This window comes from Kogia breviceps, chromosome 19 (assembly GCF_026419965.1).
Source record: "Kogia breviceps isolate mKogBre1 chromosome 19, mKogBre1 haplotype 1, whole genome shotgun sequence".
In the NCBI taxonomy this organism is placed as follows: domain Eukaryota; kingdom Metazoa; phylum Chordata; class Mammalia; order Artiodactyla; family Physeteridae; genus Kogia; species Kogia breviceps.
The window spans coordinates 1,386,318-1,414,056 of record NC_081328.1 but is presented as its reverse complement, the minus strand read 5'-3'; the positions used below and the strand labels follow the sequence as shown (position 1 = coordinate 1,414,056).

The 27,739-nt window shown below is 60.0% G+C and overlaps 2 protein-coding genes across 8 annotated transcripts in view; one reads left to right on the top strand and one right to left on the bottom strand.

Moving 5' to 3' along the window:
- The window catches only part of SHMT1 (serine hydroxymethyltransferase 1), a 22,947-nt gene extending 4,047 nt beyond the window's left edge, over positions 1 to 18,900 (top strand). For 4 of the 7 annotated variants that reach the window (XM_059048449.2, XM_067021969.1, XM_067021968.1 and 1 more), the window contains 11 exons: positions 1,643 to 1,757; positions 2,679 to 2,824; positions 7,340 to 7,455; positions 7,714 to 7,874; positions 10,071 to 10,152; positions 10,538 to 10,750; positions 12,268 to 12,384; positions 13,513 to 13,635; positions 14,552 to 14,668; positions 15,097 to 15,207; positions 15,410 to 18,900. In XM_059048449.2, coding sequence (XP_058904432.1) covers positions 1,662 to 1,757; positions 2,679 to 2,824; positions 7,340 to 7,455; positions 7,714 to 7,874; positions 10,071 to 10,152; positions 10,538 to 10,750; positions 12,268 to 12,384; positions 13,513 to 13,635; positions 14,552 to 14,668; positions 15,097 to 15,207; positions 15,410 to 15,582 — 1,455 coding nt within the window. In that variant the 5' untranslated portion in view covers positions 1,643 to 1,661 and the 3' untranslated portion in view covers positions 15,583 to 18,900. Of the gene's footprint in view, positions 1 to 1,636; positions 1,758 to 2,678; positions 2,825 to 7,339; positions 7,456 to 7,713; positions 7,875 to 10,070; positions 10,153 to 10,537; positions 10,751 to 12,267; positions 12,385 to 13,512; positions 13,636 to 14,551; positions 14,669 to 15,096; positions 15,208 to 15,409 lie in introns of all 7 variants that reach the window. The other 3 variants (XM_067021966.1, XM_067021970.1, XM_067021967.1) reach the window with 1 other exon arrangement.
- Positions 16,202 to 27,736, bottom strand: SMCR8 (SMCR8-C9orf72 complex subunit). Its single transcript, XM_059048422.2, has 2 exons — positions 24,884 to 27,736; positions 16,202 to 20,325 (listed from the first exon to the last, which is right to left on the bottom strand). The coding sequence occupies exons 1-2, from the start codon at positions 27,241 to 27,243 to the stop codon at positions 19,872 to 19,874; spliced, it is 2,814 nt and encodes a 937-aa protein (XP_058904405.1). The 5' UTR covers positions 27,244 to 27,736; the 3' UTR covers positions 16,202 to 19,871.
- Between the last annotated feature and the right edge of the window lie 3 nt (positions 27,737 to 27,739).

The window sequence follows — 27,739 nt, the reverse complement described above, 5'->3', positions numbered from 1 at the left end:
CCTGTGCTACTGGGATGTTATGGGGCTTCTTCGTGGAGGCCTGATGGATCATTAACTCCATTTCCAGCCCCTCCCCTCTCTGGAGGAGCTGGGGCTGGCCGTGCGGGTGCTGCGAAGCTTCTCATCATGGCCTGGTCTTTCTGGTGGCCAGTCCCCGTCCAGGAGCCCACCTGGAGTCGCCTCATCAGGACAAAAGATACTCCCATCACCCAGGGAATCGCAGGGGTTTTAGGAGCAGAGGCCTATATGTATATTATGTGTATTATATATACACACCCAGTGCTCCGTCTGGTGTCCTCTCCTCCAACAGCCATGGTCCAGACTGAGCCTGCCCCCAGCTCTAGTCCTTGGGGCTCGGTTATCCGCTTGCATTGAGCGCGCTTGCTCTGTTTCCTGCCCGCCTCTCCTGGTAAGCGCCACGAAGGTTCGGCCCGTTTCGTTCCCACTGTTTTCCCAATCCCAGTGCCATGGCTGCTGCAGGCCTCCTTCGAGTAATTGTTGAGGGAAAGAATTTGAAATGAAAACTTACCTAATTCATGGAGAGCACTGAAAAGCTGCCCCAGGAGGTCAGTTCCTGTAAATATTTAAGCTCTCGCTTGAGCAGAAATACCACTGAGCTCAAATGCTCGTTCTTTGTGGGAACGTATGTTAAGACACACGCCTGTCCGGTTGGCTGTACTGCGGTGATGCCGGATCCAGGCGTGGGCCTCTGACCACGGTCCTCACGGGAGGCCTGGGCTCCAGCCGGCGCGCGCTTTACCTGCAGCCCCAGCGGCGGGACGCTGGGTGCGAGGAGTGTGAGCCGGGGTTTGAGTCCGTCCTCCGCGGCCAGCGGGCTCTGCAGCCCTTGGCTGAGATACTTTGCTGAGTCTCATTTTCAGTACTTGAAAAATGGAAGGAATAATACATACGCCAGCAATTCACTTGCTCATTTGGCAAATATTACTCCTTTATGGCTGTGCCTGGTACTGTGGGAGATTTTTAAAAAGTAACCCTCAGTCCTTGCCTTCAAGGAAGCTGGCTTAGAGCTAAGCCACAGCTAGAATAAGTTCAGCTGTGAAGAGGGGATGTCGGGCTCCCTGAGGCTGCTTCGGCCTCGGCCTCGAGGCAAGGAGGGCGGGTCTCTTGATCAACCGGTGACCAGCAGGGAGCCGCAGGCGGTCCGGGTCCCTCGTGGTGTTTCTGCAGCAGAGTCCACGCGGTGTCCAGGTGGTTCTGGGGGCAAGGCTAACACGTGTGTCAGTACTTTGGCGACTCAGGAACTGACAGGTGGTACTGAGCTGTGACTGAGGGTTTTTTAATTATTTATTTTTGGCTGCATTGGGTCTTCGTTGCTACGTACAGGCTTTCTCTAGTTGCGGTGAGCAGGGGCTACTCTTTGTTGCCGTGCACGGACTTCTCATCGCGGTGGCTTCTCTTGTTGCGGAGCACAGGCTCTAGGTGCACAGGCTTCAGTAGTTGTGGCGCGCGGGCTCAGTACTCGTGGCGCACAGGCTTAGTTGCTCCGCGGCATGTGGGATCCTCCCGGACCAGGGCTCGAACCCGTGTCCCCAGCGTCGGCAGGCGGATTCTTAACCACTGCGCCACCAGGGAAGCCCCGAGCTGTGACTGAGTTTAATTTTGGAAGTTTTCCCATTTTTAGGCGACTCTGAACCAGCGTGATGGCTACCCCCGCCAACGGAGTCCCCGTGGATGCCAACTTGTGGTCCTCGCATGAGAAGATGCTGGCGCAGCCCCTGAAAGAGAGTGACGTGGAGGTGAGGCTGTGGGTCCTCTCGGGTGTTAGGATGTTGGAGGCCCTCGTTCAGACCTCTAGTTCTCACTAGAAATAAACCGTGTTCGGGACAGCCTTGTGGTTCGGGTAAGAGGGCAGATTTATAGGCAGTGGCTGCTGCAAAGTGGCTAAAAGTCCTTTGAGGGTAAATTTAAATATTTGAGTTTCTGCGAAGTGCAGAGCACTGCGCTGGCCGCTCCCGAGGCAGGGGGGACCGGTCGGTCATTAAGATTTGACCTTACATTTTCCCTTACGTTCAGAGGAGTATTTCTAGAAGCATCTTTTATTTACGAATTTTTACAACAGCTTTATACGTGAGATGAGTGAATGCACTTACCATACAAGTGACGCGTTTAAAGTACACAATCCAGTGGTTTTTAGAGTATTCGCGATCAGTTTTAGAACATTTTAATCCCTCCAAAAAGAAACCTCAAACCCATTAGCAGTCACCTCATCCACCCCCCAAATTCCCAGCCCTAGGCAACCACTGGTCTGTTTTCTGTCTCTGTGGATTTATCTAAATATCTTTTATTGTAAGGAAGGGGAGCAAGGAACAAGGTTCAGGAGGGAAAACTTGGTGAACTGTAGGGATGAAAGGAGCAAGGTGGTATAGAATTTAAAATTCCGTGGGGTATGTGTTTTAAGGGTCATCTTCCCTTCCATCGTTTTGTTTTCCTTAACTCATTTCCTATTAATTCCTTCCCAGGTGCCAAAAGCTTTGAGGAAGGTTTCCTCTGTTCCTTAGGTGCCGTGGGAATCACCTTAGTCCGGTTGTGCTTGGCTTCTGAGGGCAAAGTATGAGTGTGTAATAGTGTCTCTCCTCTTTGCTCCGTTATAGCTTTGATCAGAGCAAAACGTTCAGCTGAAACGTCCCGGTGTTCAGCGCCTGTTTTCTTCTCCCCAGGTTTACAACATCATCAAGAAGGAGAGCAATCGGCAGAGGGTCGGACTGGAGCTGATCGCCTCAGAGAACTTTGCCAGCCGGGCTGTTCTGGAGGCCCTGGGCTCTTGCTTAAACAACAAATACTCCGAGGGGTACCCGGGCCAAAGGTACGTGAGTGTCATCCAGGCCTGCCTCCGAGGCAGTGAATCAGGATGGAGTCTAAAACTGTGGAAATTCCAGAAAACAGCCAGGTTCTCAACAGCGGGGCCTCCGTTTCCTCTCTCACAATTCCCAGAGGGTGGCGGCACCAGTGCTGTCAGGGCAGGATAGTCGGGGTCTGTTGGACCGTCCCCCGGGGCCTTTCTGGAATAACAGCCAGGCCCGAAGGAGCAGCTGCAGCTGTGGCTGAACCCCCAGAGGAATGTCGGTGCTTAGTGGAAGGTTGTGTGGGGAATCGCATCCGTAGCAGGAAGGGGACCCCGAAGTGAAAATGACGTCTCGTACCAGAAGGCGTTGCAGCGTTTTAAATGCCGGATTTACCTACCCGGTGGTTTCAGTCAACTCCTTCACCCTGAGGACCACAAGAAGTCATAGTCATTTTCGGTTTTTATTACAGTCATCGTCAGGCAAAGATGGTGATGCCAGAATTTAACACAAGGTTTTTGCAAATTTGTACACTTGTGTCCCAAAGGACACGGAAAAGGGAGGGTCACCTTGGAGTGGAGATGCCATTCTACACTGATTAGAGGGTCAGCACTTTTGGCCCCCGACGCCCAGCCCCCTGGGCGGGTCAGCCAGGGGGCAGTGGTTGCGGGCCACACACCTCCCTTGCCTTGTCCCACGCGGCTCGTTCATTCAGCTGTTCCCGAGGTGAGTCCTTCATGATAGACCAGTGATCATAAGTAAAGCACTTTCCCGAGTCCCGAGTTGTTCCAGTGAATTATTGAACCGCAGGGGGTTGTGAGCACCCCAGAATTTGTGGCCACCTTGGGCAGCAGTGCGGGTGGCCTGGTGACCGGGGACTTTCTCCTGATGTCTGAAGTCGGGGGTGGACTTGTGGGCCTGAGCCCTCCGCCCGTGGGTCCCTGCTGACTCTGGGTGGTCGTGTCGGAGCCGAGCGGAATCACTGGACACCCAGTTGGTGTCCGAGAATTGGCCGTTGATGTTGGAAAACCACACACACTCCAAACCCCAGGCTGCCCCTGGGGTTCCAGCATTTCCAGCTGACCTTGTAGAAAGTGCTTCGGTGCCTCTGCAGAGAGGTGTGGTACAGAAGCCTTGCTGCTTCCTGCTGGGGCGGAGGGCGCGGTGCCCACAGCAGTACCCCCCACCCCCAGCCCTGTTCCCATGGCGACATTAGTGAGGGGCATCTGCTCTCTGGAGGGTCAAGTCGACTTGAAGATCGTGGCTTGGATCCCAGGCCAAAACCAAATCCCCAGCCCAGAACAGAACGGGGCACGCGCGGGCGTGGGGGGGAGGGGAAAGTGGGGGTGGGGGGGGACAGCAGCCGGCGCTGCGTTGCCGCTCGCTGAGCACTCGCTGACTTTCTTCACCCCCGAGCCTCATTTTCTCTCACTTTAGCAGCGCGAAGCGTGGTCACACGCCCTCATTTTTAGGTATCCACGGCCGCCCGCCGAGTCAGCGTGCTCACCCCTTTTCAGATAAGGGATTGGGGAATGCGTGAAGGAGGCTGCTCCAGTCTGATGCGCCCCGTTGCCGCGCGGCTCCTGCCACGGCTCCCGGCCGCCTCTGTGGGAGACTCGGCAGCGACCCCAGGCCCCGTCCTGCCTTCGCTCCCCTGGAGAATGGCGCGGCCCGACCCCCTGGCCGCCCGCGGCTCTGTCCCTGGCGCGGGCTGCTCTCCCGCACGCTGTGGGAGGCCGGGCCCTCTGCGTCCCAGAGCAGGGCGTGCGAGGCAGAAGGGACCCGCCACCTCAGTCCGTGAAGCCCCTTTCGGCCGCAAGACTAGTTCTGCGGTTTTCAGTTCCTTCCCTGGACCAAATAAGACCCTCCTTACCAACTTAAATAGGTGTGTAGATAATTAACTCATTTATTCACGGTAAAGTACTCTTTTAAGAGGTGATTATTAGCCATTTTCATTTTCATGTTTTGTTAGTAACATCAGTTAACCTTTTGGAACATTATTAGTGATCAGAGTTAATATTTGAAAACAATATTGATCTAGCATTAACGGCTGCCTGATACAAGTCGAAAAACAAAGTTCTGGTTTTTATTTGCTATCACGGTTTTATTGAGATGTAACATGCGTGCCGTTCAGTCCCCCCAGGTAAAGTGTTCAATTCTGCGGACCCCAAGAGTATGGTAGACGGGTATCGGGGCTTTGTCCCGTTCCTGACACAGCTCCCACATCCCTTGGGCAGCTTTTGTTACTCAAGATGAGCCCTTCCCACCGAACCTAGTGTGTGTTAAGGGGGTGACACTTGGTGGCCCCTCGAGCGCTTCGGGATGGGGGCTGGTGGCCTGACTGGAGAGCTGGAGACCCAGTCAGTCGTGGCAGCCGATCTCACCGGTCAGGCCTCGTAGTACCCTGAGCAGCGGGGCTTGGGGACCGTCCTGCCTGGCGGACACATCAAGGTGCTGGGAGGGTGCCGCCTGGGGGGGAGCGTGGAAGCTCCAAGCCCCTTCCCCATACCCTGCCCATGCATCTCTTCATTTGTCCTGAGTTGTGTCCTTTATTTAATTTATTTTTTTATTTTTAAAATTTATTTTATTTATTTATTTTTGGCTGCGTTGGGTCTTCGTTGCTGCGCGCGGGCTTTCTCTAGTTCTGGCGAGCAGGGGCTACTCTTTGTTGCGGTGCGCGGGCTTCTCATCGCGGTGGCTTCTCTTGTTGAGGAGCACGGGCTCTAGGCGCACGGGCTTCAGTAGTTGTGGCACACGGGCTCAGTAGTTGTGGCGCACGGGCTTAGCTGCTCCGCGGCATGCGGGATCTTCCCGGACCAGGGCTCGAACCCGTGTCCCTGCGTTGGCAGGCGGATTCTCAACCACTGTGCCACCGGGGAGGCCCAAGTTGTGTCCTTTACAATGAACCGGGAACAGTAAGTAAAGCGCCGCCCCGAGTTCTGTGAGTCCTTCTAGCAATTGCTGGACCTAAGGCAGTGTTACAGGAACCCCAGGCTCATCACACGGAATGGGGGGCCCGAACCTTGCAGGTCCTGTAGGTCTGGCGCTAACTCAGGGCAGCCAGGTCAGAACTGAACTGTAGGGCGACAGGATTGCCAGAGCTGGTCGGTGTGAGGAAAAAACCCACACGTTTGGTGTCTGAAGTGTTGTGAGTACCAACCTCACATTCCCCCTCTTTAGTGTGGTAAAATGCGCATACCGTAAAAGTTACCATTTTTAAGTGAAAGCTTCAGTGACATTAAGTACACTCTTGATATGGTGACCATCCATCTTCAGAACTTTTTCATCTTGTGGAAGCATGTCCTGTACCCGTGAAACAGTAACTCGGGCCAAGAGGCACACGCAAGGTGTTCAGCATCACTAACCATCGGGGAAATGCCAGTCAAAACCACGGTGAGGTACCGCCTCACACCCCCTAGGACGGCTACTGTCGGGAAAACAAGCTGACAGCTGTTGGCGAGGATGTGGAGAAGCTGGAAGCCGCCTCGTGCACTGTGGGCGGGAATGTGAAATGGCGCCGCCCCTGTGGAGGACAGTACGGAGGGTCCTCAAAAAAACTAAAACTAGAACTATCGTATGATCCAGCAATCCCGCTCCTGGCTGTTTCGCCAATGGAGTTGAAGGCAGCACCTCAAATCGATATTTGTACACCCATGTTCGCTGCAGTGTTATTCGCAAGAACCAAAAGGTGGAAGCAGCCCAAGTGTCCACTGATGGATGAGTGGATACACAAACTGCGGTCCATCCGTACCGTGGAATGTCCTTCAGCCCCAAAAAAGAAGGAGATCCTGAGACTTGTTCCAACATGGATAAACCTCGAGGACATTATGCTCAGTGAGATAAAACCAGTCGCAAAAAGACAAATACTGTATGATTCCACGTAGATGAAGTTCCTGGAATTGTCAGAACACAGTAGAACTGTGGTTTCCAGGGGCAGGAAGCGGGTGGGGAGCTGCTGTTCACTGGGGGCAGAGTTTCAGTTTTGCAAGATGAAAATGTCCTGGAGCTCTGTTACACAACAGTGGGAACGTACTTACCAGTGTGACACTACTGAACTGAATGCTTAAAACGGCAAGTTTTATGTTATGGGGTTTTCACTCTACTAAAAAAAATGTATATACATTTAGTTTAAAACTTTTAAGGCTGTTTGTGACGACAAGGCCTAAGTGTTAAAAATTTCTTCTGGATTGAGTTATTACAAGCATTAGTATACAAGTAATAAAACATACAAATGCGTGATAGATTTTGATACGGAATCACTCAACCAAAAGTAAAGCCTTATTAGAATGCAGCCACTGTTCCCCACCCGCCGCCCCTGTGAATTGACTCCCGGGGGCACCTTACATAGGGGGTCGCACGGCCGTGACAGTGTCTGTCCCCGAGGTCCGCCCGCCCCTCCTCACAGATGGGCAGACGCAGCCCCACGGGCGCCGGCGGCAGCTGTCGCGTGGGTCCAGGCTGCGCGTTCTCACCCTTGCTCCGCTGTCCTCGGTGCAGAGCTGGGCTGCGTGGGCCCATGTCCCCTGCCTTTCCCGCAGGTACTACGGCGGGACGGAATTCATCGATGAGCTGGAGGTCCTCTGTCAGAAGCGAGCGCTGCAGGTCTATGGCCTGGACCCCCAGGGCTGGGGAGTCAATGTCCAGCCCTACTCAGGTAACCACCACGTCCAGACAGGCCTGGGCAGACCCCTTCCTGCCAGCCTCCCGGGGATCCCGCTGGGCTTGCCGTCTTGCCCCGTCGCCCTCGGCTGCTAGCTACACGGGCACCTCCTGGGCAGCCCCCGTCTCTGAACGTCCCCACCAGGGGCACCTGGGGCCAGAGGAGTGCATCGCAGCCAGGCCTCTTCTGGCCACCCTGGTCGACGGCCTTGTGGGCCCGAGTAATCGCACCTCCCTGGTCTGCCCGCTCCAGGCTCCCCCGCAAACTTCGCGGTGTACACAGCCCTGGTGGAGCCCCACGGCCGCATCATGGGCCTGGACCTGCCCGACGGGGGCCACCTGACCCATGGGTTCATGACCAACAAGAAGAAGATCTCCGCTACGTCCATCTTTTTCGAATCTATGCCCTACAAGGTACAAGTGCGTCTCTCCGCAGCTCCACAGCCCGTTCTCGAAGCCTCCAGCGCTGGGCGCGCCCATGGGAATACGGAGCTTCGTTCCCGGGCACCTCAGGAAGTACCTCTGTCACTGTCCTTTCCCTGCCCTGGGGACCCTCGGGTGCTCAGGGCTCGCAGGGGACGGAGCGCTAGGGGCTGAGCTGAGGCGCAGGGAGACGGGCGGGGAGGCGACTGCCCAAGGCTTCCGGCCGCAGTCGGGGTGCTGGCCGGTCCAGAACCGGGGAGGGGGCGGTGACAGCCAGACCCCCCCCAGGGGTGGCCCCAGCACACAGCTGCCCACGCTGGCCGAGTCCCTGCAGCTGGGGGGCTAGAGCCGGGGTTGTGCGGCAGCCTGTGTCTACACCCCTGCCCCCGCCAGACCTCAGCCAGCTGCACCCAGTACCCGCCTGTGCCCGGCATGGGACCGGCCCTCGTCACCATAGACAGTGGGGTCCAAAGCCGCATGTGAGGTTGGCGGCTCATCAACAGGGATGACCAGAGTCGGGGTGGACAGCAGGTGCCCCGCGTCGTGGCTTGTGGGGCCGCCGTGCTCGGGGCGCCGCTTCCAGCCACGCAGCATTACGCTCGCTGAGCGAACTTTGCTCTTCGACAAATCCAGCCAGCGGGTTCCCTCCCTCCCCAGCCCCTGCCCTCTCTGCGGGACTGTCACCCCCGGGCAGTCGCCCCACACAGGCAGACGGAGGAACCGCAGCAGGACTCTCCCCTCCACTTCCTGTCGCTGCTGGGTGGGGGGGGCCCCTCTGTGGTTTGTGACGAATGCCTGTGAATCCTTCCAGGAGCTGTTGCACCGTTGAATTTTCAAGATTTAAAAAGATACAAAAAACCTTTTAAAAAAATCCCACAAATTACAAAATCAAAATGTGGAGGGAGAGAGTAGCAACAGACTTTTTTTTTGGTAATTAATCTCTTTTAAAACTTTTTTAGAATTATTGTCCAATTTTTTTACTGTGGGTCAGCTGTTGGTTTTTTTATTAAGACAACAGTTTCTTCACCGAGTTCAGGTGACTGAGGAGGAACCGGTTCACGCCCTTGAAACAGCGCCCCACACGGAGCCCCAGAGCCTCCTTCAGCCGGTCCCAGCGACGCCTCACACAAGCTCTGTAACCGTGCCAAGCCGTAGGCACCTTTTTCATCTGCAAAGGGTGCCCACCCAACCTGAGTACCCCCTCCTCCGCAGGGGTTCCCGTGCCCCTAAAGTCTCCCTGCAGTGACCCCTCTGTGGTTATATCCGCTCCCCAGCACAAGTGCCTTAACACAACTTTAAGAAACTGAAATTACTGAGAAATGTGTTCCTCCCCGCCCCCCGAACAAAGAAGGTTTTGTGTTTTACACGCTGCACGTGGATCTGTGGTCTGCTGGGAAGGGATTTCTGTGTATATGGTGAGCTTGGCGCCCAGGTGACAGGTGGGCACCCACCTGGCCTAGTGCCGCGACGGGAAGGCCTCCTTCCTGCAGGGCCCCCCGTCCTCACCAAGTGGGTGGCCTTCCAGCACAAGGGATTCTGCTTCTGGGCTCAGCTCTGTCCGTCAGCTCGTCCTGCAAGCACATGCTGCCTTCATTACACTTTTTAGGTGTTTTTAAGTTTTTCTCAATAGTGCTTTGTGCAGAGGTCTGGTTCATCTTTCACTAAATATTTTACAGTTTTTCGAAACTAATGTAATGATATTATTAAAATTTCGTTTTCTATTATCCGGGGGCCTTGCTGATCCTTTACTGGCTCTAAGGGGCTCACCTGGTGCCCAGGCCTTCGTGGTGCACAATCGCGGTGTCCGAGTGGCATCGGCCTGGGTGGCCTTTGGGTCCTCGAGCCTTTCTCTCTTCTTCTTGCCTCATGTGTCTGGACTGGACGGACACGGGGTGAGGCGGCGGGGCCTTCGCACCTGCACACGTGCTTCACGTTCGTCCCTGTGGTTCCTTCTGCAGCGAGTCAGGAGCAGGGCTCACTCTTCCCCTGGGACCCCCCCCCCCCCAGGGCATCCTGTCCGAGAACCATGATGCCTGGTTGCCTAAGCGCTTGTGCCCCGTCTCGCCCTCAAGTCCTGGTGGGCAGCGAGGGCAGCAAAGAGCTCTGGGCAGGTGGAGGGAGCCCGCTTACCCTCGACAGCGGGGCAGGAGGAAGTGGCCCAAGCCGCCGTCTCCGTGCTGCCCACAGGTGAACCCCGACACCGGCTACATCAACTACGACCAGCTGGAGGAGAACGCCCGCCTCTTCCACCCGAAGCTCATCATCGCAGGTGAGGAGCCCGGCGGGGCCCCAGCCTCTCACAGATGAGCTGTGTGCTGTGCCCGCCCCGTCCTCACTCCTTGCGGGCTTCTGCTGTGCAGCTGAGCTGCTGGGGTCTGTTTCCTTTTCTCTCCGGACCATCAGTCCTGCACTGTTCCCCAGAAGCATCTGAACATGCTGGCCCCTGCCTAGTTGGGCTGGCGATGGCCGGGGGCCGCCCCGGCCACGCAACACAGGGGCAGAGAGGAGGGGGTCGCCTTTGGCACGGGTGGGATTTGCAGGCGTGCCTCGTTTCCGTCCTCGGGCCTTAGAGGGCAAGGCCGGCTCTCGGACGCCGTGCCCAGCCGAGGCGGCTCTGCTCTCGAGCTCACTCAGCGTCACCCTTGCCGTCTCAGGGACCAGCTGCTACTCCCGGAACCTGGACTACGCCCGGCTGCGCGAGATCGCTGACGACAACGGGGCGTACCTCATGGCCGACATGGCGCACATCAGCGGGCTGGTGGCGGCCGGCGTGGTGCCCTCCCCCTTCGAGCACTGCCACGTGGTGTCCACCACCACCCACAAGACCCTGCGGGGCTGCCGCGCCGGCATGATCTTCTACAGGAAGGGTGCGCTCCTGGCGGGGCCGGGGCTGCCTTTCCTCTTGGGGCCCACGGTCGGTTTCGGGGGCCGGGAAGACTGACCCAGATGCTGTCCAGAGCGGGCAGCCCTGAGCACAGCTGCCAGGCCCGGGGGAAGGGGAAGGGGGGGGGGAGGGCGTCCTGGGGGCCAGCGGCCTGTGGCTCAGCTTATCCTGTTGAGCGGAAGGCGCTGGGGTGACCGGAGGCCTCGCGGTGCAGCGTTATTTTGGTGAACTTGCTGTAGCATGTTTCTCTCGGAGAAAGACTCAGTAATCAACCTGTAAGACACTGACGTGTAAGCCGTAGTAGACGTTGGTCGTTTGAGTGAGGAATTTCTCCTTCCCGTAATGGAGCCTACGTGTATGTGCCCCCTTCTTGGGATGCCCGTTCCTGAGAAGCAGGATTAGGGTCCCATAGTCTTAAGTCCCGGTGCACTAACCTCACGTCAGCAGACAGAACCCCCTTTGGTGACTGCATCTCTCTTTACCCCCCGCGGGACCCCCTTGCCCAGCCGCTGGCCAGGACTGGATACACCGTGTGCCCACTGGGCTTCTCAGGGCCCTGCCGCCTCTGTGCCCCTCAGAGGCCCCTCCTCAGTTGTGTTCAGGTTTCCGAGGCAGGCGGCCTTTCCCACCCGCTGGGGAGACATTTGTTTTCCCCACTGTATGTTGGTGATATTCGATTGACCCTCCAGGCGGAGCAAGTCCTGGCTCTGCCACGGATGTGCTGTGTGATCTTCGGCTAGTTGTGCAGCCTCTCTGTGCCTCAATTCCTCACCTCCCGAGTAGGGATCATAGTAATAGTACCTGTCCCTGGGGACTGCTGTTGTGAGGATCGAATGAATGAATTTAGGGAAACTGCTCAGAGCGGTTCCTGGCTCACAAGAAGCTCCGTGGAGACACTGGCAGCTCCTATTACTGGTCCTTAACTTTTCTCAGAAAGGAAGCTGCTTCTCCGTTTCTGGCCAAATGAGTCACGTCTCCCCCAAAGGAGTCATCTTGGAAGACTGCTCTCCAGGACAGTCCTTTGAGGAAATATGCCCAAGGCATATTCTTTGTTACTATCTCAGTGGAGGGACATTTTCATCCTTCCTCTCACTTCTTTTTTTTTTTTATTTTTTTGGCCGCATTGGGTGTTTGTTGCTGCACGCGGGTTCTCTCTAGTTACGGTGCATGGGCTTCTCGTTGCTGCCAAGCATGGGCTCTAGGCACGTGGGCTCAGTAGTCGTGGCTCATGAGCCTAGTTGCCCCGCGGCATGTGGGATCTTCCGGACCAGGGCTCGAACCTGTGTCCCCTGCACTGGCAGGGCGACACTGGCCACTGCGCCACCAGGGAAGCCCCTTCCTTTGACCTTTGAAGGGTGGTACCCCCACCCAGCCCCCCTGGGAGCAAGTATCCTCCCTGGCCTGCAGCATCGCCTGCAGGAGTGGGGCCGGGTCTGTGTCCAGGTGGGGAGAAAACAGAGGGGATGGCCTGTCCCACGTCCCGTGTTGTCCTTTGTCCAGGAGTGCGCGGCGTGGACCCGAAGACGGGCAGAGAGACTCGCTACAACCTGGAGTCGCTCATCAACTCTGCCGTGTTCCCAGGCCTGCAGGGGGGGCCCCACAACCATGCCATCGCTGGTAACGCAGACCCACCCTGCCCAGGCCCCGCGGCCACGCGCTGTCTAAGAGGTGCTAATGAGGCAGGGAAGGGGAGCAGTGCATATGTCAGCAGGGACAGAGGTGACGGCCGCTCCACTGAGTCGGGCAGGCCCCACCCGAGCCCCTGAGAAACCACGGGGAGGGGACCTGACAACGGAAGGCTGCACAGCCGGAGGAGCACGTGAGCGGGCAGGCGGCCCTCCCCTGGTCTCCCGGCCTCCAGGGGAGGGGACGGCGACACCTGTGTCTGACCCTCGGCTTTGACTCTGGGGCCGCGCTGGTACCTCCTAGGCCCTATTCCACGATGGCCCGGCAGCTGTCATAGACATACTCCTCTGTGTGTGCCCGAGCCTTAGAAAACCTGATGACCTCAGAGCCTTTACTCCATCTTTGGAGCAAAGCAGTTGGTGGAGGAGCCAGGACAAAGGTGTCCCGTCCCCATTGGGACACCGTCGGGAGAGGTGCCGGCGTATATAAGAAGGGGCGTGGAGGGAGCAGCGAAGGGAGAGTTTTAGGCTCCAGAGTGGGCAGGGGCAGCTCCCCTTACACCCACCCGCTCCGCGCCCTCCAATGGCAGGAGGCCAGCCCTCCAGCCTCTCCGGGCCATCTTCCACACACGGACTGGGGGCTCCTGTGCCAGCACGTGGGCACGTGGTTTGCATCCTCCTCCATCTTCTGCGCCCCTTTAAGCAGCCCTGGGGATCGAACAAGGTCCCAGAGGAGGCTGGGTGTGCAGGCAGATCAGGCCTGCACCTCTCACCTGGGCTCTGCTCTGAAAGGTGCATAATTTGGCATCAAAGCATCAGCAGCTAAGTGATCTGTTTACACACGTCGAGCTTAAAAAGGACATAAAATCCATCTTGCTGGGAACAGCTCTCCCCCGGTGATTTCCTTAGCCTGAAACTTCATGCTGGAGAGAGGCCGCCTCAAAAGCACTTGCTCAGAGAGAGAGAGAGATCTGAGGCTTAGCCGGGTAACTGCAGGGTTAAAAAGAGATCATTTTGGGAGGAGATGTAACCCGCCCGCCCTGGGTGACACTGAGAAGCTGGGATCCCAAGTGGAGACAGGTGTTTCTTTGACTCACGGCCTGTCTTCATCTCCTGCCAGGGGTGGCGGTGGCTCTGAAGCAGGCCATGACTCCGGAGTTCAGAGTCTACCAGCGCCAGGTGCTGGCCAACTGCAGGGCTCTGGCCGAGGCCTTGATGGGGCTGGGCTACAAAGTGGTCACAGGTACGACAGGAACCGAGCCCTGAGGGCGGCCTTGCTCCTCGGGGCTGCTCGAGGCTCGCCCCGGGCCTGTCAGGGTGTGGCTGTAGGGTCGTGGCCTGGGCACGGTGGCTGCAGCCTTGGGGTGACTCGGGAATCCCCTCAGCTCTGTATACACGACCTCGTGCAAACCTCGAGATAGCCTTGGGAATCACTGGTCTTATTTTACAAATGGGCGTCTGAGGTTCCTAAAGCCACGCAGCAAGGCAGGGGGCGGTGGGCCCCGGGACATGCATCTGCTTAGGCCACATGCGTCTTTGAAGCCGTGGTCATCGCCTGAGTCAGCGATGGGGATCTAGCTAACCCGGGGATTAACTAGAGTTCAAAGTGAAGATCAGGTGCTTGGAAGATTCCTGGGTGGCCTTGGGCTGTTCCAGAAAGTTCTTCCATATCTCTACTGCACCACTTTGAAAATACTATCATCCTCGCAGGATTGGGCTTAAAGCACACAATGGGCTGGCAGTGTCTGCATCTGACGTGCCCGTCACCCTGTCACCTCGATTGCCCACGGCCCGCTACTCTGAGGCCCCCTTAGAGGCAGCCTTGAGGGTGGACTTAGAGAGAAGGGGGACACTCCCAGATGACGTCATCACCCCAACAGACTTCCAGGCACTTCCCCGGCACCTGACAGGTTGGGACGTGGCAGCGGGCCGTCTGGGCTGGCCGTTTGCCCTCAGACCCCTCTGCACCCTCAGGTTCCCTTTTTAAACTACTCTGTGCTGCTTCTCGGACTCTGAGGCCCTGGGGTGTATGGTCTTTAGCAGGTGATGAAAGCCCCGCAGGACACGGGGTGGGGGTCACAGCCCCCCATTTCTTTGGAAGAGAGAGATCCCTTCGCTGGGCACGGGGTCGGCTTCCATGTGTCTAACCCGGTTCCCAGGGGGTTCTGACAACCACTTGATCCTCGTGGACCTCCGCTCCAAAGGCACGGACGGCGGCCGGGCTGAGAAGGTGCTGGAAGCCTGTTCCATCGCCTGCAACAAGAACACCTGCCCAGGTGAGCGTCCTCAGCCCTCTCCCGTCTGCACCTTTCAAGGCCGACGGGGACTTGGCTCTGGGGACGAGATGTGCAGCGTTGGACAGGCCAGGCCATGCTCCCCTGGCCGCCCCCTCTGACGCGGCGCTGACCCCGCTGCGGGCGGAGAGGGAGAGGGAGGCGGGGGGCCTCTGGAAAACCGGCTGCATTTCCCGGCGGGTGGTGAAGAAGATGTGGGCGACGCCCCTGAAACGCAGACAGGTGCTGCCCTGGTGTCGGGAGCAAGGACCACGTCGCAAAAGGCGGCCCTCCTGATACTTCAAGCAGCGCAGCCGAGGTGTGGGCCAGCGTCCGTGGGCCTGTTCCTTTTGCCCACGAGCCCCTTCCCGGTGCCCATGGTCAGTGGGGAGATGGGTGCAGCCCAGGGACAGAGCCCGTTTCTCTTGAAGGTGACAAAAGCGCCCTGCGGCCCAGCGGACTGCGCCTGGGGACCCCGGCGCTGACATCCCGAGGACTCTTGGAAGAAGATTTCCAAAAAGTCGCCCATTTTATTCACAGAGGTGAGGAGAGGCGTGGACGCCGGCCGCGCGGGGCTGTGCGGTCGGGATGAAGGAGGGCTCTGTGTCGAGGCTGGAACAGGGCCGGGAGACGGCGCGTCGCCCGGCAGAGTGTGGGCCGGGAGGGTGGCGGGCACGTGGACGGCAGGGCGGTGGGGCCTGGCCGCCGGGGGCACGTGGGCAGTGGCGTCTCTCGCTGGCGCAGGGATAGAGCTGACCCTGCAGATCCAGGACACCGTGGGGCTGAAGGCCACCCTGCAGGAGTTCACGGAGAGGCTGGCGGGGGCCGAGGCTCACCGGCGGGCTGTGGCGGCGCTCCGGGCGGAGGTGGAGAGCTTCGCCGCCCTCTTCCCTCTGCCCGGCCTGCCCGACGTCTAGAGGAGGGCCCGCCCGCCCAGGGGCCCAGCGCCCTGGAGGCCCCGCACGGGCCCCTTTCCGGACTTGGCTTTTTTTACCTTGTTCACAAACCAACATTTGTTTAAGGCTCAGTGTTAGTCATTCTGGGACAAGTTATTAAGGAGTTTAAATCTGAACCTCACTTTCTCACAGCTACGTGTAGTTATTCTGAAAAAATGAAATACAATTTAGCCATTCAGCCTTAGTCATCCAGGCTGGTGGAGGGCAGGGTTACCGGGAAGACGCCATCTTTAAGAGTCCCTGGGCTTCCCTGACTCGCTGCGCCGGCCGGAAGCTCCAAAGTTTGAGCTTGGAAGAGCTGCCCCTTGCTATCTGTTCCCCGGTGGGCACCAAAGGAGGACCCGGTTATAATCGCTGCAAACGAGGAGGGAGCGTCTTGGCCCTTCTGCTGTGCATTCGGTCAGAGTCACAAGTTAGACGGGTCTATTCAGGTGCCACCCAGCTTGGTGGGAGTGCTGCTTCCAGCACCTGGGCAGGAGGGCGATGTGGTCCCCTTCCCCCAGGGCAGGCAGGCCAGGGAACCGAGTCCCAAGCCGCTGAGCCGACAGCCCCCTCCCTCCCGGGACCGGGAAACCAGAGGTCACCTTCCCGCAGAAACTTTATTTTTCACAAATCTCAAGTGTAAAACATAGATGACCATTTTTAATAAGCACAAATTTTTAACCACAGAATGTCTACAAGAATTACAGCTTTAAAAAATACAACCAATTTTTATATTTCAAAAATATCTCAACTCAAATAAATTAATTTCTTACAAAGTACACATCTCTTACTATTAGTTTGGCATGACTGGTTGAACTCTGGTGCAGCCACACCAGGAGCTGCAGGCACGCGTGCGGCGTGGGCAGCGTGCTCGCGCCCTGGCCGCAGCGACCCCGGCTCACCCGGTGGGACTCACGCTCACACACGACGAGGAGCATGCAGTAATGATACAGCTTTTCAAAAAACGACAAATACGACGTCCTCACGCTTCTCACCGTGGCCTTAACACAGCCGTGGTTGGCGTCCGGGGCTCCAGCTCAGCGGGCCGGGCGGCTGCCACCTCCACAGCTTACACCCAGGAACTTGACCTCCCCCCGCGCCCCCCGCCGCAGGAGACAAAGGCCACCACACAAGCACTTCCGGGAGGCTAGGGCCCCAGACCAGCACTTGATTCATGGCCAAGTGCTCCCTCCTCCCCACAGCTGAAAGCAAACCTCAAAGCAGGACAGGCTCAGAAGAGCTGGGTGTGCTCCAGCCTTAGCTGAGGCTGGTTTTCTTTCCAGCCAGAAGTAGAGATTTGATACTTTTCCTTTTTGCAACGTTAATACCATCTCTCTCTCAAAAATTCTAGTTGTATCAGTTTCTATCACGATATTGGGAAAAAGCCAGAAAGCTAGCTGGTTTGCTTCAAAGCACGAGCCAAGGCACTTTCTTGAGCCTCCAGGGAGATGGGAGGTAAGATCTGATGCTGGCTTGGGGGGGCCGGTGCCTCCGAAGGCTGTCCACACGGACTGATGGACCGCACCGGCCCAGGAAAGCTCCTGCCTGTGCAAAGATGACGTGGGCCTTGTGGAGAGGCTGACCGGCCAGGCGCCATCAGGCTGGGGAGGGGGGAGGGGGGGCCACGCGCCCAGCAATGGGGGAGTGGGTGGCAAGCTGCGTGCGAGTCTTCCAGGCGGCTGGGTCCGTGGCGGCCTGCAGCAGCCCTGGCACTCGGGGGAGACTCTGTCGGCCATCCTGGGATTTTGACATGGGATTTGTTACTTGTCTGGGGATGAAGTCTACCATACTTTGCACACAGTAACTGATCTGAAGCAAGGAGGTCAGAGCTAGATGGGAAATGGCAGCTGGGCTATCACAGCCCATTTCCAGATTCTACTAAAGGAGTAGGGTCCCCAGGGCCACAGGTGCTATAAAAGGGTTCAGCTGATGTCTACCGTGGAGCTTCTGGAAATCACTACTGCATAAATGCCAGCCTGGGCAGGTTCTTCTTAACTTGGACTGCTTTAAAAAGGCAGGGTGGGGGGCAGGTAATGGACTGGAAGTGAAGTTGAAACAAACCTCAAGGTTTCGGTGCCTGGGCCTTCGAGGCCGTACTTAGGATTGAAGAAGTACTAAGGGCAGTTGACACCCTCTGATTTTTGAAGCGTTTCTCAGCATTTGGACGCTTGCTGACCTTTACCAGGGAACAACTCTTGTTGAGATTCCTGACGAGATGAGTTCGTTGCACAGGTCCCCACCGCTCAGACTCAGGTGCGTCTGAGACTCCTGGCAGGTTCCAGTCCCCAGCGTGGCGGGGCCGGGGAGGCCTGGCTCCCCTCTGAGCTCCCTCTGAAGAGAGACATAACTTGGCATCAAGCAATTCTGCGAAGCTGCCACGCTGCAAAGTTTGGATTTTAACCAAAATTTAAATGCTGGAGTTCAGCACCAGTCAGCGAATACAGCTCTCTACTCCTCCATGAAGCGGCGGCTCAGGAGAGTGGCTCCAGCGTCCCCTCTGCGGCCGCCCCACGCCAGGCCTTCAGCTCGCCCCAGCAGGGCTCGCCCGAGGCGGAGCTTCTGCACAAACACCCTCCGGAGAGGACTTGCGCTTCGAGGAGGCCAGCGTGACTGACCTGCTGCCCTTTCTGGCTTCCCAGGCGCGAGCTGTGAACCGCAGAGGCCATGTTGGCGGCCCGGGGGGGGGGGGGGCCCGCGATCGCTTCCCATCTGGTCATTTGGGCCCCACGGACCGCTCTTCCCTCAGAGATCAGGTGTCCCAAGCTCGTGTCCCAGGAGGCCCAAGTAGACCCAATTAACCACCTACCGAGAAAACACAGGAGCATCTGAACACAAGGGGGGCGGCGGTTAACAGGAGGGCAGCCTTCCCACCAGCACCCACACTGCACGTTGGGAAGCTGCCGTGTGGTCCCCGGAGACGCCTCTCTGGGGGACACAGGTGACAGCACAGGTTCAAGGACCCGAGGAGACGGCGGTGGCAGCCCTGTCACAGGGGGCCTCGGTCACGGCCTCCGGAGCAGGATCGCACTCTGGCAGGAATGGGGACCCTGACCAGAAGCCTGAGCAGGGAGGGCCACGGAGAGAGAGAGGAAACGAAGCCTCCTTGGTCACCAGGGGGTCCTGACCGCTGTGGTGTGCTGCAAAGCTGGTGGCGGACCACGTCTCAACAGCAGGACTCTGACGACACAGAACACGGCCCCGACAGACAAGCGCGCGTGCGCAGGAGCAACCACTGTGGCTGCTCCAGGTGTGTTTTACCACAACTTGGGGGAAAAAATTAAAAATCAGTAATACCAAGAGTTCTCCCTGCTTAGGGACAAACAAGGAAGAAAAGTATGACATTTTCAAGGTTGCAAATAACCATCCACCTACACACACCAGTGGTAACTGTGTCAGGAGAGTCCTGGTGGGTGAACAGGAGGTGGGGCTGGGACTCAGCCGGGGCGGAGCGAGCTGCAGTGAGTGCGTGTGCGCCAGGCCGGCATGGCCTTCCCGGAGGAGATCCCAGCCCGCCGGCTGCCCCGCGCCCGCGACACCCCGTGAGGTAGTGAAGTGCTAGCGAAGGTCTGCGGTGACCTCTGCCGGGCGAGCGCCAGCCCGTCCGCAGACCCTCCCCGAGAGGACAGTGTCGGCGCCCCCAGGAGAGCTGGTGGCTCTTCGCCCGCACAGCGGGAAGCCTGTGCCCAGACCCCCACGACAGCGGTTCTGATGACCAGGGGCCGGTGACTGGTCACTCCGCTGAGCCTGGGAGCCCAGCGGCAGGCCCCTCCGTGCCTGGCGAGGACGTGAGGACGGGGCGGGGAGCATCCAGGGGCCTCCCCTGGGAGGGCGGCTCCGCGAGGCCACGCGAAAGGCCCAGCTGGGGTCTGCACGAGGCAACGGACGTTCCGTCGTCCTGCTTTCGACCAAACCGTCCAGTTAACGGCTGCTGCCCTTGACGTTACCGCGCGAGAGGGCCGGCGTGGTCCTCCCTGCAGGCCCCGCCTCCCTGCCCCTCATCACACCGCCCAAGCTTTCTTCTGCCCTGGCCCCCAGTCCCGACCCCAGGCCACTCTCCAAGGGGCCGCGTTACCGTCCTTCCAGACGCCGCCTGGGGGCCAGTGCCCCCACCGCCCTTGCCCAGAGCCACCTGGGAACCACGGCTGCCACCTCGGTTTCCTTCCCAGCAAGAACACCGGAAGTCCAAACAGCTCAGAAGACCCCCTGGTTGTGCCAACGCCCTCCCCATACCGAGCCACGGGTCTTGCTCACAGTGGCCAGGCCTGACCTCAGATCTTGTACAGGAAACTGGGGACGTAGTCAAACCTGAGCACGGGCTGGCCGGCCGCGGAAGGCTCCCGCGTGTAGTGTAGCTTCAGCAGCTCTGCCAGGTACTGGACCACCTTGACGTCTTCGTTCACCAGCCCCAGGTTGAGCTGCAAGAAGCTGGCCTGGCGGCTGGCGGCCAGCCCCTCGGCTTCGGTGCCGCGGGCGGGCAGGTGCAGGTGGCGGCAGAAGGCGTAGAGGAAGGCCTTGGCGCAGAGCTGCGTGAGCGCACTCTGCACGTGCAGGGAGTAGGTGCTGCCCCGCTTGATGTGCGTGCGGTGGTCCGCCAGCCGGGGCACCAGGGTGCCTCTGTAGAGGGGGCAGCGCAGGGTCTTCCGGTCCAGGTCCAGGATGCTCGTGTAGCGGCTGTAGCGGCTCAGGGCGTGGAGGGTGCCGGCACCGGCAGGGGACGCCACCCTGAAACACACAGGCCAAGGTCAGGAGGCAGAAGCCGGGGTGGGCCCCTGCCGCGAGGCTAGCCCCCCTCCCCCCCACCGCCCGGCCCCGCTCGCCGGCGCTCTCGGGAAGGCAGGTCTGGCCACCACGACCTTCAAGGCTCCTCACCCCTCTCACGACCAAGGTCCAGTGCCCAGCGTGGCCCACGAGGCCCCGACGACCCGCTTCCTGCTGCCCGACGCCCCACCTGTCACTCCCCAGGGACTCCCCTGCAGCCTCGCCAGGCTTTCCGCGGGGACCCTTCTGCTCTGCCCGGAACACCCAGCCTTCCCTGACCTGTTTGCTCCTCTCGTTCGTTCCTGCTCCGCGGCCTTGGCCGAGGTCCTTAACTTCCGAGCCTCGTCTGTGAGGCAGGGACGACGGTCCTGCCTCTGGGGTCACAGTGGAGGCACAGGCTGTGGCGCCCAGGACAGCGTCTGGCCCTCGCCACCGGCCTGGCACTGACCGCTGTGGCGCCAGGAGCTCCCGCAGACCCAGGACCGTACCCCATGCCGTGCCCGGCACATCAGAGGCAGGCAGGCCGGGTTCACTCAGCGAGGGAAGGAGGCCGGAGTGTCGGCCTCAGTAAGCGGCCCCTGACCACCTCGTCTAGACCAGGTCCCCCAGAGGAGCTGGGATTACCCTGCAGAGTGCAGCAAAGGGCTGGCTGACAGCCGCTCCGCACTGACGCTCCTTTGGAAGTTGGCGCTTGTGAAGTGGTTGTGAAAGGACTCTTGGGACTGAGATCGCCTCGTCATACTTTCTCCTCACGGGTGCTCTCTTCTTGTAGAGCCGACAGTCGTCTACCGTGCGCCTAGCGTATTCCAGGCACTGACCTGGGGCCTGGTCTGGCCCGGAAGAAAGGACACGCACACGAGGCGGCCCAGCGAGGGGAGGCGTGGCCTCCGTGTCCACAGCAGCGGCCGCGGGCTGGGAGGGCGCTGGAGGAGGGGCCTCGGGGTCCTGAGAGAGGTGGGCTCCGGGGACTCAGAGCACGGCAGGCGCGGGCGCAAGCGGGGCCAAGCGGGGCCATACGTGCGGGGCCGGGCCCGCCACCACAGGCCACGAGGAGTCAGACTTGCGGGAGGCTCCCCACCCACTCCTGGGTCACCCTTACCTCCCCCCGAGGGGGCTGGGCCATGAGCTAAATGCCTCGCCTCATCTTCCAGCCCTGCACTCGGCCGCCGCCCGCCTCAGGCCAGCCTCTCCCCAGGCTCTGGCACCCCGCCTACTCCCACCCACCACGGCACCACCTCTTTTGCGCCCCCAAACTCTTCCTTCATTGGTTCCCCCCAAAGCTCCTCCAGAGGCCAGATGGCACGGGAGGAGGTGCGTCCGGGCCTCTGTCCCTCGGGCAGCACCCCGCCCACCCCCGTCTTGAGCTTCATTCCGGCCCACCCGAAGCCAGGGTGGCAGGGGGACTCTGCACAGATGAGGACACTGAGGCCCGCAGAGGGACCGCGGCTTGTCCTAGGTCAGCCACGTAGAAGGCGGCTGAACCGGGATTTGACCCAGGGCCTCTGACGCAACACCAGCGCCTCCCCCCCGAGCAGAGCTGTCTTCCAAACAGTCCAGGTCTTCCACTGCTGCTTGGTGAGCAACCCGATTACCGCCGGTTTTGATTTATAACCGTGGGAGGCCGACCTGATTGTCTACCTGCCTCTTACACCTGCAAACGTCTGGTCCGGCTGCCACGGATCTCCAGGCAGAGGGCCTACTTCAGTGGAAAAAATCCAAGGCCACTGCCACCGGTGGCTCTGCGGTGAGGGTCCTGAGGGACAGTCCTACCCACAGTTCAGGTGCCTGCGGGGGAAGGGACTGTCCCAGGCCACAACTCTCGGATCCCATACTGACCCAGCACCCGGGACCGAGCCCCGCAGACACACAAAGGCACGCCTCTGCTCGCACCCTTAAATGCTGACCCTCAGGTGGGCTTCCACCTGCCTCTCCGTCTCAGTGCCGGCTCACCAGCCACCCGCAGCTCTGGGCACCCCCAGGGGCCGGGGCTCGGCGTGCATCCCGGCGGCAGCCCTTCCCTGCTCCGCGGGGTAGCGGCAGGAGCCTCCGCGCCCGACAGCTGACAGCCGGGGCCGCAACTCGTCCCCTCACGGCGCCGCCCCACCGGGTCCGCTGCCCACCGCCCGGGACACCTTCAGGTGAGCCGCAGCCGAATCCAGTCCCCTCTCTCCTCCTGGCCCCTCTGCCGACCCTCCAGCGACATGTGCCCTGGGGGGCAAGGCCCCTGACCCGTCGGCCGCGGCGCCCGCCCGAGCAGGGCCCTCCGGGGGCAGATCTCCCGACTCCCAGCACCTGTGCGCGCTCAGGGGGTGTGGGAGGGAGGGCTCCGTGGGACGAGTCACCAGACGTTCCCTAGAAAGGTCTCAGCTGTCACTGCTGACGGGCCTCCCGCTTTCCTGGAGGGACCCTCCACGGCTCCAAGTCCGAGGCGAGGGCCCGGCTCCACCCCGGCCACCTGGCCTGCCTTCCACACGGCGATCGGCGCCCCCCTCCCCTGCCCCCCAGGACGTCAGAGCAGCACCTGCACGGAACAGGCGCGGGTCAGACACGATGGCCCCCGACGCTCGCCAGCACGAGGCAGGTCTTCCTCGTGCAGATGGAAACAGCCTGGGGGAGCGCCAGCCCACGGGGTGGTGACGCTGGGACAGGAGCGAGGGCGGCCCTGCCAGGCGACGCCCCACTGCTGACGCACCTGTATCCTGGCTCCGGGCACGGCGGCTGGCCCGTAATGGCTCTCAGTAAGTACCTGGCAAATGACTACTATTTTCCCAGGAGGGAGGAAGGCGCTGCCCAGGTGCCCACTGCGGAGAAGCGGCTCACAGCCCCCCTCTAGGGACACTGCCCCCTGCCGCTCTCCCTGCCCGCACCCCAGAGACATGGCGATTGATCACAGCTGGCTCCCCGTGCAGCCACGCCGGGCCGCAGACGCCTTCTCAACGCGGCACTGCAGCCGGGTGCCCAGCGGGGTGGGGCTGATGTGGAGGATGCACCTCAAGGGCCTGCCGGCGCGCTCTAAGGAAGGAAGCTCAGGGGAAGCCCCCGGAAAGGGCGAGGCCATCCCGAACCTGGTCGTGGATAAGCCAGGTGATGTCGATAAACTGACGTGTGTTTTAGATTCTCCACCTTTTGAGGCAAAAAAAATCAAAGGTCAGGGGTTGGGGTGAGAGGAGAGAGTTGGAGAAGTGGGGCCGCCCGCGCGTCATCCCACCGAGAACGGCAGCCAAACGCAGTCCCTTAAAGGCCTCCCCCCACCCCCCACCCCGACCCCAGCTCAAAGTCGGCGCCAGCAGGGGGGCGGGGCCCGGGCACCCGCTGAGCCTCGGCCCTGCGTCCACGCTCCCACGACGCCCACGGGCTGGGCTTGCCCCGGTGTGGCAGACCCGTCCTCACTGTTCCCCCACTGCGACCCCAGCCTCCCTGCCGCTCAAGCCAGAGACCCCAGACCTCCTCCGGGCACCCGCCCCACGCCTCCCACGCGAGGCGCCCCCGTCGGAGCTCTCGCCTCCCTGTGCCGCTGGGCTCCGGCCTCCGGAGCACGAATTCTCCCAAAGCAGGGGCCCTGCCCGAGACCTCCAGCTCGTACGCCAGCCCCGCCACCACGGCCCGAGAGTGAGGTGGACGTGGAAGCGCCCTGGGCTTGAATCCCACCACCCTGCCTCCGCGGGGCAGCGCGTCAGGTGGCCGTGAGCGGTGACCTCACGGGCGCCAGGGACCCGCCGCGTAAAGGGAAACAGAACAAACGGCGGCTCCGGCTCACTGCCGCGGGGAGGAAAGGCCTCCCGCCCTCTCCGTAGTCCAGAGAGGGGACTCCGACCATCACCCAGCTCGACGCGCGTGCGTCTCCGGTGAGCAACGGCAGGTGCGGGGAGAGGGGTGAGCCCAGCGCGCACGCCAGGGCAGGAATCCCCCGAGCCAGACAAGCAGGACGTGGGAAAACCTGAAAGAACCTGCTACAGCACAAGCCGGTGACGTGGGGAAAAAGGAGAAAGCTTCCCGGGGGCGGGGGGGATGGGCTCCTGGGGCAGAGGGGACAGGGGAGCGAGGGCCGCGGCGGCTGCCTCTCCCAGCACCCCTGCCCCCTCAGCTGCAGACCCCGCCTCAGTCATTCAGCCCCGAGTGTGAGTTAGAGACTCGGCAGGGCCCCGAGACCCAGCAGTCCAGTCGTTCCCACACCTCGCTGCACACGGGGCGAACTCCACGTCGTACCGCAGGCCAACCCCATCGCAAGCCTGCGGTGTTCTCGAAAATCCTCCCAAACAATCCTGACACAGCAGGGTGCAGACCAGGCTGGGAACCACTTAGGAACTGCAACCCCTCCTGTGACACACAAGGCAACCGGTCAGAAAAAGGAGAGGATCTGCCGAAAGCGACACAGCGAGTTGGTGCTGGGGCAAATCCGGAAGCCAGGCCTCCTGGTTCTGGGGCCACCACACCGACCCGTGAGCCTCACCCAGAGGGACGGCCACCCGAAGCCTCATCTCTGAGCAGCCAGGGCCCATCCCCACCACCCGTAACCAATTACCTCTGCAGGCCAATGAGCTTCCACTTCTGAAAATCCGTGATATGCAAAGGAGAGGAGACCCAGTGCTTCACGGGCTTGGCATGGACGCTGTAGCTGGGGACAAAGATGGACAGCGCGGTCACCAGCTTCCTGACCACGGCCTCCTCCTCCCCAAGGATCACGAGCGTCCTCCCGCTGAGCAGGGAGTAGATGGCTGGGTGGGCAAACGGGTACTGGCGGATGAATTTTAAGGCGTTCTGGCCCGCCCTCTTCTTATGCCTCTCGGAAGAGGGGCCGGTGGGAGGAGCAGAGGGGGAAGTCCTGTCGGAGCTGGCGGAGGTGGCGCTGCTCCCGTAGCTGGTGGCGTCGGAGTGGTCTTCCAGGCTGGTCTTACTGCCATCCCGGCTAGCCAGCAGGTGGCTCGGGTCCAGCTCGTAAGCAGGGAAGCCTTCGGAACCGCTGTCCCGGGAAGAGGCGTTGGCGTTTTCCACTGAGAAGTCCACGTGGAACTCCGGGTCCTTCTGCAGGTAGCGCTGCGGGGGGACACTCACGACCCCGTCCTCGTCGGAGAGCGTGTGGCCCGGGGTGGACAGCGGCACCCGCAGAGTGCCACCCTCCCTCCCAATGCAGCAGGAGTCTGTCTGGGACGGGCTGACTCCCGAGCCGCCCTCCTCGGCCTCCCCCAGCTCCGGCGGGCTGAGGCCTGCCTGGAAGTGGATGGCTCCCCTGCCGTCACCTGCGTAGGACTCTTCTTCATTAATGGCACTTGGGTAACTGGCCTTGAAGTTGTCGGGGATGAGGGCCTCGGAGGGGCAGGTGCCGAGGACTTCAATACTGTCCCCGCTGATGGTCCTGTGGCTGACAGCCTTGCTCCGGACCACCTGGGGGCTCAAGGGCACCGTGAGGCTGGCCTGGCTGTCAGACTTAGACAGCACAGAGGTGGCCCTCTCCGTGCCGAGAACCTCAATGCTCTCTCCACTGCTGATGCTCCCTTTCGTGTCCATATCCAGGTAGTCCAAGTTTTCCTGGGGGTCAAAACTGCTTGCCTCTGTCACCTCCACTTCCCTGGACCCCTCCTCCCCAAGTTCCTGCTCCATCTTGATTAGCACGGACTCCACACTGGACTTGTAGGAGCCCACGCTAATTAACACCTGAGGAACTGGACATTCTTCTACAGCCCTGGAAGGCGGCCTGTCGTGACTGGGCTTCGGGGGTGCACTCTCCTGTTTCTCTTCCCCCCTGTCCTCGACCTCTACCAAGTCTTCAAAGAGGAAGTTTGTGATATGCTGCTGCTTCAGGAGTGCTCTGTCGATCTGGCTGGTCAGGAGGTAGCACAGGTCTCCTCTGAAAATGTGCTCAATGTGGCTGAGCTGGGCCAGGGTCTGGCTGAAGTACTCGGTGTCACAGAGCTCTTCCAAGGTCTTCAGCTTCTTGTCAAAACACTTGGTGGACTTTGCTTTGATGAGTTTTGGGGTGTAGGCGGGTCTGCAGGCGTAATGGTCTGTGTCAGCAGACTCTTCGGGGTCAGAGGTAGTGGCTGCCTGGCTGGGCGGATCCTGGGTGTGCTCTGTCTCCCCAGGGCACAAATCAGACCCCCTCAACTTCCGATGAGGGTACGAGCGGATCTGCCTCAGCAGGTCTTGATGTTCGATGATGGACTTCTCCACGCTGGCCAGCTCATTGGCCTTCTCGATGGCCTGAGATGAGTAAAAGCCTTTGTCATTGGTTTTCTTCTGGATCTCCGTTTCGGTGTGCAGCACTGTCCTGGTGTAATCCAAGTCTTTCAGTTTTTTTTCAAGTTCCCCAGCAAATGCCTTCCTGTTGCCTGTTTTCAAGCACTCTGAAGCTTTGGAAAATTCAGCTGAGAGCTCCTGGAACTGCTGCATGATTTTGTGCTGGTCTGCTGAGATATAAGCCATACAAAAGGGCCTCACGAAGCCACGGGCCTCCAGGTCATACAGGGTGAGGTGGTGCACGTAGGCAAAGGCCCCCTCCTTGGAGTCTCCCAGCACGACCTTGGAATCCTCCACGAAGTTCAGTTTGGGGTACGCAGAACCAGGGGGATGGCCCACGAAGGAGGCCTGGTAATCCACAGACATGATCCGCAAAGAGAAGTAATTGAGATCAAAAGTACCGAAAACTTTGGTGTCATTGGGGATGGTCAGTAAGGGCTGGGGTCCCACCTGCTCAGAGAACTCGGAAATAAGGATGAAGTCCCGAGAGAACTTGGCCCCGGACAGTTTGGACCATGGACTGGCTCCTTGGCTGGCGAAGGGGAAGAGCGGCACCGAGTACTCCTCGGGCAGGGCCGGCTCATTGTAAGGCTCCTCCTCGTACTCGTCCTCTTTGGTGAAGGCCACCACGTCAGGGGCGCTGATCATATTTCCAGGTATATGGTGAGAACATTGAGAGGAAGTGGGCAAGAATGCGGGGGTAGCCAACGCGAGGGAGCCAGGCCTCTGGAGGAGGAAGCAGTCCTTGCGGGCTTCTTTGCGCCCTCAGGGGTACGAGGCAGCCGGTCACACACCCGCGGGCTCGAGCTCCCGCAGCCCCTCAGAGATGTGGCTCCTCCAGAGCTCTCGGAGGCCTGAGGAACTCCGCGAGTAGGGAAGACCCGGGAGGCCGGCTGCCCTTCTACTCCTCGGGCGACCACAGCCGGCGCAGGGCACCCGCAGAGAGGTCACCGGCACTCCCGAGAACCCACCGCCACGGCAACAGCCTCAGCCCTGAACAGGTGCCCAATGCGGGGATACGGGCCGCCGCACGGACCATCCAGGCGTGGCAGCCCCCACGGCCAGAGAGCAGAAACCGTCGCGACTCCCCGGACGCCACAACCCAGAGCCAGCTACCGCGGAGCCGCCATCTTGGTATCACATG